Source organism: Rhopalosiphum maidis, chromosome 1, assembly GCF_003676215.2.
Source record: "Rhopalosiphum maidis isolate BTI-1 chromosome 1, ASM367621v3, whole genome shotgun sequence".
NCBI classification, from domain to species: Eukaryota; Metazoa; Arthropoda; class Insecta; order Hemiptera; family Aphididae; genus Rhopalosiphum; species Rhopalosiphum maidis.
Genome location: NC_040877.1, coordinates 40,183,752 through 40,199,129, shown reverse-complemented (window position 1 = coordinate 40,199,129; position 15,378 = coordinate 40,183,752). Strand labels below are relative to the sequence as shown.

Here is a 15,378-nt window from a genome sequence, read left to right as displayed (position 1 = left end):
TGTGTCGATTAAATTATTTCTAAGTGTTAAACATGTTTCACGTAGTACCTATATTATTCCAAATGTGTAATGACTACGAAGTACCTACTAATAATATACATTGTACAGTCTATATATTATTACTATCTATACCTTTGAGTTGTATTTAACCGTATGTTGATTTATAATTGTAAACAAAAATTACTTGTATATTGTACTTATACATTAAAATTTATTTGTTTAAATATTTTTTTTATTACTTGTTTAACAAAAAATTATTGGTACAGTTTTATTTCAAAATTATTTATATTATTATTTTTATAAACGTACCTATGTGAAAAAAAACCTTATTCGATTACTTATAAATAATATAATATTTATAATCAAACACATATAAATTCTATATTGTTTAAAATAATTATTGATTTAATCAATCTAATGACTAACTAATTAAATTGTCCAATGACACCGAACTAGGTCGTGCGAATAAAATGTCCACAAATATTTTATATGATAATCAGTTCGATAAATACAGGCAACTATTAAACGTATCAACGAGATAACTTGCCGAAGTTATTTTGAAAAAGACGTCACCCACTAGCGAAAAATTTTTAAAACGCGTACAAAACAAACTGTTATGGCTTAAAACCAAGATGTAATTATATTATATAGTATTACACATACTGAAAATATATATTATTATTTTTCCGTAAACAAGAACCGATACGAATGTACGATGAACGTACCGTTTTGCACACTCATCCGTCGTCCGTCGTCGAAAATCGTCATAAACATTTATAAATATTAATATATTATTTATATGGGATGCTAATACGACGTTATTACAACTACTAGTAGTATCAGGTATGTCCACGTTCGTCTAACTCGACGCCCGAAGCTGCAATGTGTGGTCCGCGGGAAAAAACCACACACGTGAAACGTAATATACACTGACGATGTTTTGCGTTCATCAGAATTCCCAATCCGCATTAAAAAAACCACATTGATTCCCGGAGGCGTACTGTCCCCACCCCTGTACGAATGTAAATACATACAATGATTGCGCAGACCCTCCGGCGGCCGCTGTACGAGTGTTTCCTGATGGAGAGCTGCAAGTTAATAATAATACTATATACAGGTATTAGATATAGCGTACAAAATGGAGAAGAAGACGAAAAAAGTGGAAAAACGCAATCGGGCTCACCGAAAGGCATGTGTTGACCTTGAAATCGGTCGACAGTGGCGGCAGTGGCGGCGGTGGAGAAGGTGACCGTCAATCGCCGCACGCGGCGGCGGTTTGCTTACGCTGGTGAGGGTACAAGGTCTGTGCCTGTACCTACCTCTAGACCGATGTTTTAAATTGGACCCGAACATCCCAACGGACACCAGTATCCGACGGACCGTTGCCGCCGTTTGGCGATTTTCTGCGAAATCAAGTTTTGTTTTTACGCTGTGTGTTTATTTCGTTTTTTACAACCCTATATCCGGGCCGATAGTATTCGATAATAATAATTTTTTTGTATTTCGATTTCTTCGAATTTCTAAACCAACGTTTTTTTTATAAACCGCCACTGTAGTTCGAAGAACGAATATTTTGTCGAATATTATTTATCGTACACCATACATATAGGAGTTCGCGGGTTATTCAGCATCACGCCGATTGACCGTAAACAACGAACATTACGTTGCTATAAACACAGTTGCAGAACGTCCAATCGCGGGCAACAGCACCACAAGTCGACGAGACTACGAAGTATCATTAAAGTTTAAAAGGGTACGTGTACAACATGTGAAAGCTTACATGGCTAAATCGCACGTGTGTTTGCGATTATTACATTAAATATTATATATTATTTCGTTTGAACGTGCAGTGTACGTGTGTACGTGTGTGTGTGTGTGTGTATGTGTAAATGCTGAAATTAAAACGCGTCCATAGAGTGATGAGTATAGTATACCTGACATACAGAGATGTTGTATATCGAGTTTAGATTGAAAAACCTTAGTTGGATTTGAATCGAGAGTAATATTAAAAAAAAACTCCTGAGTGAATCGACAATATTTTCATCTCTGCTGTTCGTCTTTATAAACGCACACGAAAAATTCACAAAAAAAAAAAATTAATATGAATAAGACAATAATAATGGGCCTTGACTCGTAATGCTATTAAAGAAAATAATAATAAATTATATGTACATGTGTGTGTATATTTGTGTGTGCATGTGTGTATGTGTAATGTGTGTGTGTGTGTGTGTGTGTGTGTGCGTGAGCTCGGTTACATACATTATACACGTATATATATTATATTTGTCCCCAATTGGATACAAGGAGGACGACACTTTTCGTCGCCAAACGATCAATATGGCAGAAAAAAAATACACACAATCAGTGAAACTTAACTTGCATGATATGTACAAGTCAATCGGAGCGTGTTTGTTTGTGCGTATTTTAAGTCTCGTTTCCTGTAAGCCTGATTTAAAATTATTAGGTTTTTCACGCGATTCATTCACTATCGAATATAGGTATTACATATTCACACGTCTACACGTGGTATTTACTACACTGTGTTGGTTACAATTTATTCATGTTATAAAAAAAAGGATACAAATAAAATAAGTAAGTGCCATATCTCTTGAAATTTTATCTTTTTAAGTATTTCACAAATCTTGATAGGTACAGGAGAAAATAAATTATCCATTAGATTAAATCAATCTTATCTATGTATTAAATAAACTAATTATTTTATTGCGCATGCTGCGCACTAAAAATAATATTTTATTAATGTGAATAAATTTCAATACGTTTTAACAGAATAATCGACAGGAGCTTAAATTAGTATTATTATTTATTAAGAGTATTCCGTTTATTAGTAAACTACACTAATATTTTTTTATATTAATTATATTTCAATAGTAAAGAATTATTTATTTCTTCTTATCTACGTAATATTTGTTCTAATTTCGACTTATAACCAAACCATTAGTTTTTATATTTGAATGGACCGAAATGAATAATATGTCCTTCGATTTTGAGTAAAAAAATGAAATAATACATTAATGATCAAAAAATAATTCCAATACCTAGTTGAAAACCGGCTATAATGTACAAACTACCAACTAATAATTATTTAACTACAGATACTTTCAAAAAGATAAATATTAATTTGCTCATAATATCATATATACATAAATATTTTACACTAAATACTAAATAACGAAAAATGTTCAAATATTTTTTAAGTTGGTCTACATTATATCATACATTTATTATTTGTGCAACTGATCAATTTCGAAACGTAACCACGTCACAAACTTACAACGCAACCTGCATCAAATTTTTCTGTTTCCGTAATACGTGATATCAATAAATTAATGTTTGTAACGCAATATCGAAATTTCGATACAATTTTTATTGGCTCAGTATCAATGTTTTACAATAACCGTTCTTCGAACGCGGAACTCACGAATGCGTCCTAGCCCAAGGTCAGCGGAGAAGACCGAACTGAATGATCTAAGCTTAGATCTTAACAAACTATGAGTATTTTAATTAAAATTATACGAATACATTACTTCCTTTAATTTTGGTTATCCCCACTCCACCCCCTGGAGATTTTTTACACAGTATTCGGGAAAACAATAGATGCCTGACGTTGATTTGCTCGCAAAAAAAAAGTAAAAGTGAAAACTGAATAACCTCAAAACGACATGTACACACGAGCAGAAGACACACACGACTGATTTCGGTGAACTTGGGCTTTGAGTTTATAATAGCAGTCGCCAGCAAACAAACGGTTCTTTATTGCAATCTAACTGTGTCATCTTGGAATTGTTTTTCCATCTTATTTATTCTTTGTATCTCGGATTGAAAAATAATAATCATCATAAATATAAAAACCATGAAAATGATCGAATGTGTATCGGGCGACCGCATATATCGTTCAACCGCCACCGCAACGTCCAAGGAGGTCATCCGATGCAAACATTTCTTATACACCCTACAAAGATGAAACGCATTGGACCGGCACCAAGAGTCAAAGACAGATAATAATTATATAAAGACGTAATTTAGGATGGTGTCTTAAAAGAAAAAATCTATGAAAAAAATTTTAAAAAAATTGGAAAACACATAAACCGCCGAGTCATTAGTTTATTCATTTAACAATAAAGTGTCAACAATATCTATGTGCATGGATGATGGATTAAATAATATTAAAATTAGGCCACGCGATGGAACGACAATCATTGGAGAACTTAAGTTGATTTTTTTTTCAAGCCGATGGGCGTCTTTTGTTATTACTTATAACATATTGTCCAAACCACAATGACCATCGGCCGAGAGAAGAAAATCGCCAACATGCGTTTCCCATCAGTTCCGTTGTATAAATTCGTCCATAAAGTGTAAATTGGCTTTCAAAAAAACGTGCAGAGATAAAACACACTATATCATATAATATATCAGTAATAATATAATATATATAGTGACCATGAATTTTGCGTATTCGCGCAATACACCCTTGACTTATTAGAACTTGTTTGTTGCGCCGCGTTGTTATAAATCTCAAACCTTGTTTGTAACAACGACAGCTCGACATAAAAATATGTGTGCATTCCACCCCGTGGTCCTCCAAACTGCAAACGCAAGCACGCAAACACTATAGATCGGCGTTGACTCATTCACGGATTACACATTTTTTCTTAAATTTTTTCATATTATATTTTTTTTTTCTCGCTGTCAATATTATATTATTATTTTTTTTTTTTTTTACCATGCCATTCCAGGAATATCATATCAATCTATCGACATGCATTCCTACATCAAAAAATTGGGTTTCCTGTACAAGACGTACGTGCTCACGATCCTCACATTGGGTTACTTGACATCTGAAATGGGACATTTCTTGATCGGAGTAACCAGCAAGGCGACGGCTCGAGACGTGCATTACGGCGACATCAAGTGTCAGCTTCTGGAACACCTGGCCGAATCGTCCGTGTTCAACTACACGTTACACGAACGCTGCGATACGTCACCCGACCAGAGATCGTAAGTATAAAATACTACTATGACGACGATATCAGTAGAGGGCGACGGCATACGCGACGGCAAACGTAAAATATAATAACGATTAACGAGGCGCGTGCTGGTACAATACGTAATATTATTTTATATTCGGCGACATTATTCGGAATTCAATTATTACGCACGCGATCCGCGAGATTTATGATCGCCGTCAAACGCGCATTAATACGGTATATATAGTGATATATTATCATACACATTTTAATTATTTTATTTTATACGACCGACCTCTGAAAACTGGCTTTTGTGTTATTGGTCGTGGCCACTCAGCGACGCGATGGGAAATAAAATAAGACGGCGCGGACGTCTCAATAACGAACGCATTCGACCATTTATTTTCGCCGTCTCCGCCGACGGTGTTTTATTGTCTGATCGTTTTTTTTTTATATATATATATATTCAATTACCTACACTATCATCGCAATATTATTGTAATAATATCGTATTCGATTGCGCGTAAAACGCACGAGCTCCTACGCCATTCCGCGCACACCTCGATCCGAGTTTGACGACAAACGATAATAGTAATAATATTACGCTTTCGGTAAACGATAGAATAACATTATATCCACAAATCGATTACGCTGTATAATATCATATCGACCGACGTAATTAGTCCGGGTCAAGTTTATTCGATTATAATGACACAAACAATAATTTCGAGCCATTATCTCGGCGAATTCGTATTGTAGCAACCTTGTGTGTAATGTGTAAACTACGATATTCAAACGGTTATGACGGCCGTTTTTTTCTCGTCTGATGGTTTCAAAACGGTTTGTTGCGCATCTATAAATTTCCAGATAGTGCGACACACACCGGTCGTTTTCGCGTACGCAGCAGACCGTCCAAAACGTGGATACATCGCATAATTATAATATACATGAAGTACGTCCGTCGCGCCGCTGGACCGCAGTCGTTTTGTGTTTTAATCGTTGACATTTTATACTGATAAAAAATGCTCCTGACAGGTGCGAGTTGTTAGTCCTAGAAGACGGCTCACCGTTCTGCGAATGGAACTACAACGGACTCGGTTTCCAATATCAACTGTTGGCGGGACCTGCGTTTATCGCTGTCTACTCCATCGTAGGCGTATTTTTCGGCATGGCTGCAGACAAATTCAACAGGTAGATAAAATCGTGATCAACATTGAGATAAAAAAAAAAACAATTTGAAAACGGACAAAGATTATGATCGAATTCGAGTAAACAGCCGTATAGTAGTTAATACGACGTGTTTTGACTCATGAATCTTGATCATGTGTACGCAACGAATAAGGCAGTAACTCAGAAAAAAACCAAACAAAGTAAAATGGACAACGTAAACTCACGTTTAAGTTCTATATAAATAAGGAGTTGTCCTAATTTAATAGAATAAAGAAAATTTAAGAATAAAAACAATTTAAACATTATTATTTTCAGTTTCTAATGAAAAGTTGTAAACATTTATTTGCCTCTACTGCATTATTCCCTGCGTATATCGAATGTCTATTACATATCGTTCACGTTAAACCCGTATAAATTTGTGATTATTTCAACTACTATCTTATTATGTATTTGAATTGTTTAGAGTACGACTACTATCTCTGTGCACACTGATCAGTGCAGCGGCTATCGGTCTCATTGGTATGGCTACCAGCTACTGGCATCTGATACTTCTCAGAATCATGCTTGCTATTGGGTGGGTAACAACAATATTCTTAAAACAATAAAATGACGGCAACAACAAAAAAACGCGACCTCGGTGATTAATTATTATACTTTCGTTATTTGTTACAGCGAGGCCGGTACCAATCCCTTGTCCACGGGAATACTGTCCGATTTGTTTTCAGAGGTAAGCACGCACAGAATCACGACTTTGTTCGTGTATAACACAATGATATATAAATCTCCAATCGATTGTTACTATTTCGATTTGCTATTAGTGTAATTTTGTATAAAAAATCTATACTACAGATAGTAAACGAATTGTACATATCATTATTTTCGTGATAGTTCGAGAAAATTATTTTTAACTTAACAAGATAGTTGAAATATTAAAAAACAAATTATAATAAGTATTTCGCTTATTATTTATAGCTATATAATGTTTTGAGTGAATATGTAATAACTCATAAATAATAACTATTCATTAATTATTTAGGAAAAACGAGGTTTAGTCATGGCGATCTTTAATTGGGGAATTTACGCTGGTATTGGTTTGGCTTTTCCGGTCGGCCGATACGTTACTGAAATGAACGTTGGTGGTTTGGTGAGTAAAATATTAATTATTTAATTTTATTATAATATTTAAATTTAATACATTTGAATGAATTTTCATAAATTATATTACAATACGTCCCTTATTTTAAACATTTTAAGTATCTAATCCAAGTTTGAATTTCACTTAAATTTTTATTTAATTTTCGGTTGTTTTATTTATTTATTTGCTCGTTTACACAGAGAATGTTAGCTAAAATATTTATCATTCCTTCTCTAATTTTCAGTTTTGATTATATCATTCACTTCATACCTTAAACTGTTTTAAATTTTAACCTCGTCTAGATTTTCTATACTAATAACTTTACCATACAATTAATTAGGGATGGAGAGTGCCATACTATGTCAGTGGAATGATTGGATTGATCGTAGCAGCTTTAGCTATCACCACAATGACTGAACCTAAGAGAACAGCAATTAGCGAAGAAGCCGATAATGATAACAATGAAATGTCGAAACCTCGTTCCGCGGTACAGAACACTACTACACCAACCGAAAGTTCCGAAAAGAACTCCATCTGGAAAGTCCTTTTCCAACCAAAAATTTTAATTTTGTGCATCGCAGCTTCTATCAGACACACTGGTACGGACTGGTAGAATTAAATATCTAAAACATAAACTAATGTCAATTATGAGAATATTTTTTAATATTTTGCGTTTGTATTGTTATTTATAGGTGGATTTTGTTTCGCCTACAACGCCGATCTGTTTTACCGCGACATCTTCCCGGGTTACGATTTGGGATGGTCTTTGTTCGTCGTTACATTCTTGGTTGGTAGCGTTGGAGTGGTAATCGGCGGAGTTACTTCTGACAGTATCGTGAAGAAATATGGAATAAGATCTAGAGTAGCTGTGCTTGCTATAAGTCAGGTATACAAATATAGAAATATCCGAAAGTATAATACTATTATGTAGTCATTATTATTGATATATGATATGTCATAATACAATACAATATGCTGACATTATTTACGTCATAAAAATATGATATACGAAACAATTTGGTAAAATTGGTTAACTATATTCCTACAATAATATAGTTGGTGATTTGCATTAGTCATAAAAATGTTTCAAATTCTGAAAATTTAGAAGTTTTATGATGGTAATGTTATACCATGTAATGTAAACTCAATTATAAATTTCAAATAAGCGTTATGTTATTTAAGAATAATCATTTTAGTCCATATAATGTCTATAATACGTTAAAATATTTATATTTTATAAAAATCTTTACTAAAATGGAACGTATTATATTTATCGTTTTAGCCATCAATTATAAATACCGACTGAATACAATATTATTATCTCACAATCATTTTAAATATATTAATCTGACTAGAGTATTAACATTTTTAATTAGATCAAATCAATTTAATACTTGGCAGTCACAATAATGGCTAAAACCGTCTTGAAATTCTAGAATGAAATAAATCAAAACGTTTTTAAAACATAAATAAGTATTTATTTGATAGATATCTTCACAATATTGTTAAAAACAGTTGACTTTCATGTTATGTAATACAAAGAACACCATTTTTAATTATAATATTTAAATTAAAAAAATTTTTTTTAAATATTTGTACCCAAATTATTATAAATTATTTATTAAATTAATTTATTTTAAAATTCTTTTTATTAATATCATGTAGATTTTAGAATGAATAATAATAAATTGCATTACATGAATAATTATAATATTCTATTGAAAATTTAACATTTAACATTTAACCCATAAGGTACTTTTTCAATAAATGTAAATAAATATCAGAGCCTCTTCGTTGAATTCGATTCATTAAAAGGATAGTAATAATTTATTTTATAATATCTGTATATTTGAAAAAACTAATTTTAAAATACTTTTGCATTTTTTTATGTATATTTATTTAAAAATATCTTAAGCCTGATATATTAAAAATATTTAATTTTAAACGAACATAAAAAAATCATAAATGTAAAAGGTATGTCATTTAGTATAATAATAGTAGGTTAAACATTTATATAAAGCCTACTGCCTAGTATTAATTTCATATAAGAACCTTTATAAAAACCTGAAAGAAAGGTAGAAAACAAGACATTTAACAGTATATAATACGTTATGCAGTAAAGAGTTGTGTTTACTTGCTCTCCATTTACAGTCATCTAATTGGAAAGTTTAATCTAATAATATTTTATTCAGAGCAAATAGCAATACATTTATCATAATACTAATATGGAAAAATATTAAACTAAAAATGTTGTTCAATAAGTGGAATTGAAAATAAATATCAAATTAAAATCAAAATGGCATATTATTTTGTAAGAAAAAATTACAAACTATTAAATAGTAAAGGAATAAAGAAGTTATAATTAATATAATGTACTACAACTTGATAGGGTACTTCACAAAACATTAAATTAGTTAGTGAATAAGAATTGATGGTTTTAAATATTAATTAATAAACAATAAATTAAATTCGTTTTCTAAAATATTATACACAATTAATATTTTTATTCAATAAAATAATTTAATGATTTCAAACATAATAATATATAAATTATTATTCCAATGGAGATGTAGCATTATAAAATCACAACATATTCGTCACAGTTAGTTGATTAAACATTACTTATATTGTATATAAATCATTATTTAAATTGTTGGAAAGTAATTTAAAAATTTTGTTATAAAATGTTAAAAAAAATGTTTGTTTTTAAGCTTATGTATCGTGATTTTTGTGTTATAGTTGATCGCAACACCTTTTGCGTACGGAAGCATTTACTTAGGACCAACTGGTGCCATGGTAACACTTGCCATATCTTACTTATTCGGTAAGTCGTCAAAGTCTAACACCTTAATACTTGGTTAATATTTTAATTTATCACCTGATGTTTATAATGTAATTCAATAATATTTATAATTATTTATTTATTATTTACTATAGCCGAAATGTGGTTCGGTATCTTGTTTGCCATACTCGTTGAGTCTGTACCGATGTCTGTCAGGTCAACAACTGTTGGTGCATTCCTGTTTTGGATGAACAACTTCGGTGGTAATGTTCCAATGTTTGTGGAACCCGTCAGAAAAGCATACGACTACAAAACAGCATTGGCTATTTTCTACGCCGGTTTCTACTTATTGAGTAAGTTCCGGGTTAACTGCAAACATACATGCACACGTGTTTGGGAGACTGCCCCTTAAAAAATAAAACATTTTTCGAACAATTGAAATTAAACAATAGTTTATACCTATTATACTTAATTGGTGAATTAATTTAATTTTGTCTTCAATAATTTTGTCTATTACCAATGGTAATATGCTTGAGAAATTTTTGTTTCGATATTTAATATTATTTATAAATTTAATTGCATTAATTGGTTGATAATTCCAATTATTGGTACTTAGTGATAGTACAGAAACTGTAACAAAGTAAAAAACAGAAAATACTAGATTTATTGTGATTAAGGTTGTGCACTTTTGAAATAATTGCAGTAGATGCACATTTACATATATTATATTACAATTACACACATATTTTAATAGTTTAACTATTAGCCGTACATATAATTGTCATACATATTTATACCTTATTAGATACAAATTATGTATTGCTAAATTGACGGTTAAAGATAATATTAATCTATGGATTTTAAGTTTATGTGTTATTTATTTAAATGCTTTCTTTCAAAGTAGTATGTAAATTTAATCGCTCTAATATTTTAGGTTCATTGATGTTTGGTACAACTGTGTTGTTCATGGGAAAGAAAAAATCAAAGAACACTAATGTTCACACATTAGCTGGTATTGAAAATGGAGGCTTCAAGAACACAGAATTGGAAAATGGACTTAAAGGTTTTCCAAGCCTAGAAAACCATCTATAAAAAGGTATATTAGTTTGTTTTCATAATAATTATTAAGTTTCGATTAATTAAAAATATTTTTTAAAAAAAAAGCAAAAGTCAACAATGGCAACAATTTATTGTTTTACCTTGATGCGCTTAATTAGGATAGCATTTTAAAATATTCACCGCTAAAATCAAAACACTTAATAAAAAAAAATCTAGATTCTAACTACAATATATATATTCAATATTGGTTAAGACTTTATTTTTAAAAATATTCGGGTTGCCATCACAAATCTTGACGTTACACAAAAAAGTACTAGAAAAAATAATATATATGTAGGTATACAAAATATACATGTAATAAAATATGTTAAATATATATGTAAGTATATTTAAAATTTAAACATTTTTAAGTAATAATTTTTAAATAAGATGCTTTGTTATTCAACTTAGTTTGAAATACAAATAACATTATGTTAAAAATAAAATACAACTTCAATCCAATTATTTTTATAAAATTACTCATATGGAATAAATACGATAAATGTGATATACATATCATAGTTTTCCGTAATGATTTAAGAAGACAACCAATCATTTTTTATTTTTATTTATAAAATAGCATAATTATGTAGTACAATGCACTATGTTATTAAAAAAAAAGCTTTTATTGATTCGGGAAAATAGTAAATAATCGATTTCTAGCGGTATTTTAATTAGTATTTTTTAAAAAAAAATTCTAAGTAGTTACTGTATAAATATTAATATATTATTAATAAAACTTGTATAATATAATCCTAAATTATCATTGTCTGCACAAAAATCGAAAAAAATTACAATTATAAATATTTTCTGTCATTGATATTTCACGTCATAATATATTATTCTAGTTTGTTCAAATAGTACGAAACACCAGTGATTAATATTCTGTAAAATGTATAACCATCACTGCAATTAAGTCTTTAATTACTATTTAGTAAAATTTAAGTACCAGAATACAAATATTTATTAAATTCGAGTTTAGTTTTTATAATATTTTAATAAATAAACAATATTGCATAACTAAAGCATATACCTACCTAACAAAAACATGACAAGATTTTAAATTGTAATTAAATAATGTTTTTTTATTAAACAACTTAACTTACCCATAACTAAACTACATTTAGTTAACTTCGTTAATCAACTAAATAAAATAATCGCAATAAAACTCGTATGTTTAATTAAGCATAATTTGTACTTCGTGAATAAAAATTCGTTTTAATTAGTATTGGTACTTGACCTGTTTTCACTATATATCTGGACAAGTTTAATATTATAAATTCAACAAAACGTCATTGACCAATTACCAACCACTACAACATAATATATATAATATATGTGTAAAAAATGTAACATAAAGACATGATAAATAAAAATGAATGATTATTATAAGTTATACATAAAAAAAAATTATGAAAATTATATGATTATTAAATAATTTAAGATTTACTAATTTCGATAGCACTTGTAAATATATATAAAAAGTTAATTAAAAGTTAATCAGAACAAGTTATTCTTTTTGTCAGGTCTTTCTGTTACAAACAAAAATTACACACTTTTATTCATATAAGCTTAATACAAACAAAAGTATATAATACACAAATATAGACCAATCTATGAATAGCCCACGTGTATTTCGTTTTGACATATTTCCCGTGCGTGTAACACCGACTTGACGTCATAAAAAAAAAAAAAAAAAATTAAATAACGAATAAAAGCATAACAGTGCGGTAACGACTCGAAGGACATGGGCATTAAGAACGACAACTTGTGGCACTCGGTTTCCGGAGAAGGTGGGAGAGAATGAAAAAACAGACTACTGATGAGTGACTTGCGGAGCAAGCTACAGTTTAACACATCTCGTCATGGTTCAGCAGGGATCCGGACGCGTATTTTTAGCACTGAGAAAACAATAGTCCGTCGTGGACAGGACATACATCATCGTCATCGACGCACAAGGTAGCCGTAGAGTGCACCGAAAATAAACGACCCTGTGATCGAGAGTCACCTAATCGATTTCCTCCGGATATCCACCCAAGGCCGACGTACCTATACGTCCGCGACATTGGCCATCGACCCTATTTTCGTTTATTTTGTGTGTATTTATTTGACGACGCGAGACCGGAAACTTACCGTTTCCACCCCTACCACATGCACCCCACGCTTAAGCCAATGACCGCATATACAAGAACTTGTTCTGATGGATGACATATAGGGATACTAATATAGCTATATTATAGTCTAGAGACCGTCAAGTTATAAATTATTATTTATTATACAACATATACTGCAAAGCATATGTTGAATGTATAATTCAACCTATAGTCGCGATAATAACTCGAAGTCTTTTCTTGTCCCCTGGAGTGTTAATAAGTTATATTTGACGTATTTAACTCGTGCAACAAATAAGTCGAATTTATTTTTATCCCCTTTCATAATGGGGGATATCGATTTTATAATAATAATAATTTGTAGCGTCCGAACGACAGACTGGTCTGAATGTCTGATGAAAAAAATATTTCGATAGCGCATTAACCGATATCAATTATATTTAAATGCATATTATATAATACATGGTATGATATTAATAATATATGTGCACAGGTACTCTTCTCGTCTGCTCTACAGCCGAAAACGTGCACACATTATTGCAGACACGTGTCGTTCGGGAAATAATATTATAACGTATTTAAACGTCATGCAAATTAATAAAACGGACGGGGCGTCGCTCCTGTGTGTCGGGCCGAACGGACAGACGATCGGTCGGCCTGTTTCTGACGGTCGCCGTTGTACGGGTCTATGCCCTCTCGGAAAACCGATAAAATATCTGAGCGGCGCGTGCTTAAAAGTTGCCGACCGGTGAGCCGCGACGAAATTCCAGAATGGAATGCCGACAGTACCCCCGCAACCGCCGCACATATGAACCGTCCAAAATAATATTATCATTACTATTTTAAACGTTTGGCGTTACGAAATCGTACATTTTTAAATTGTGCTTATACGTTGTTTACTATGCTGTCCATTAAAATTTATTATTAATGTGTTGCAGAAGAACGCAATCGGTAGAGTTGCAGCTGCGGAGGCCACCTTGAAAATACCCGACGACGGACACCCACTCGGGGTCATCGTCTCAAAAGTGGCGACACACACGCGATGCTGCAGCAGCGGACGAGAAAGACGGAAACGAATATTGTCCGTCGATGATAGATATGTTATAATTTATAATATATATATATATATAACTATATACGAGAATTCTGAGTATATAGGAGATGTGATAATTAACGTTTAAGATGATTTTATTATTATTATTATTCTGTTGTAAATATTTTGTTGTACATTTTTCTTTTTGATTGACCGCTGTCGACGTCGTCGTCTACTCGAACGTGGCTTCGAAGATAATTCGTGTGTGCACAATACGCGCTTTATGATCGTTGCCACCCCTCGTTCGTTTTGTACATTAAACCCACTATTTGTTGTTCGGTGGTAAACATAGAGAGTCGGTATCGTCATCAATATAATATATATAAAATATAATATAATATATGGCGCAACCGTTCTGCATGGTTACCTCTATATTATTTATTTAAATTATACCATTTTTATTTATATGCATACGTATACACCGTGTAAACGATCAAAATACGTGTATTAAAATTATATCGTATTATTTTATTATAATTATTATTATTATATATATATATACTTTTTTTTTGTAACGCGTAATGTATTGATTTTTTTCATTATAATATGCACACACACGATTATATATATACACGCATATTGTAAGTAGGTAATAAGACTTTGTGCAGGCCACGGAGTAGCATTATTTTATTTTATTTTATTTTATTTATATTATTGTTATATTTATAAATGTAAATGCTGTTCACTCCGCCGGCATATTCAATCAAACTCGGGCCAATTTTTTTACTGCATTTTTGTCAACAAAAAATAAAAATCCTTTTATTTTTTTATACAACAATGTTCCTATATGTTATGTTTTTGGACGAGTTTATGTGTATCTGCGCGCATTTACGCGTACGTGTATATGTGTGTGTGTGTGTATGTCTGTGTGTATGTCATGTTTGTATTTTCATAAATGTATATTCTATATTATATGAATACAAAATATATAATATGACTGCAAAAAAAAAGTTTTTATTTTTTATCTTACTAATAGATATTATTACTCTAGTTAGTACTTATGT

The 15,378-nt window shown here is 31.1% G+C and overlaps 1 protein-coding gene across 1 annotated transcript; it reads left to right on the top strand.

The window, feature by feature from the left end:
• The first annotated feature begins 1,346 nt into the window (after nucleotides 1–1,346).
• On the top strand, nucleotides 1,347–15,144 carry LOC113553595 (protein spinster homolog 1). Its single transcript, XM_026956999.1, has 12 exons — nucleotides 1,347–1,753; nucleotides 4,755–5,016; nucleotides 6,021–6,176; nucleotides 6,619–6,729; nucleotides 6,828–6,882; nucleotides 7,192–7,299; nucleotides 7,631–7,889; nucleotides 7,983–8,176; nucleotides 10,030–10,114; nucleotides 10,228–10,425; nucleotides 11,007–11,168; nucleotides 14,220–15,144. Exons 2-11 carry the CDS (start codon nucleotides 4,778–4,780, stop codon nucleotides 11,162–11,164), a joined length of 1,563 nt encoding a protein of 520 aa, XP_026812800.1. The 5' UTR covers nucleotides 1,347–1,753; nucleotides 4,755–4,777; the 3' UTR covers nucleotides 11,165–11,168; nucleotides 14,220–15,144.
• Nucleotides 15,145–15,378: the final 234 nt, after the last annotated feature.

What these genes read in the sequence shown, in the direction of transcription:
- LOC113553595 (XM_026956999.1), top strand. Translation starts at nt 4,778, where the DNA reads ATGCATTCCTACATCAAAAAATTGGGTTTCCTGTACAAGACGTACGTG. An exon ending in AGCTTCTATCAGACACACTG is followed by an intron (nt 7,890 to 7,982) that starts GTACGGACTGGT and finishes TGTTATTTATAG; the next exon opens with GTGGATTTTGTTTCGCCTAC. An exon ending in TGCCATATCTTACTTATTCG is followed by an intron (nt 10,115 to 10,227) that starts GTAAGTCGTCAA and finishes TATTTACTATAG; the next exon opens with CCGAAATGTGGTTCGGTATC.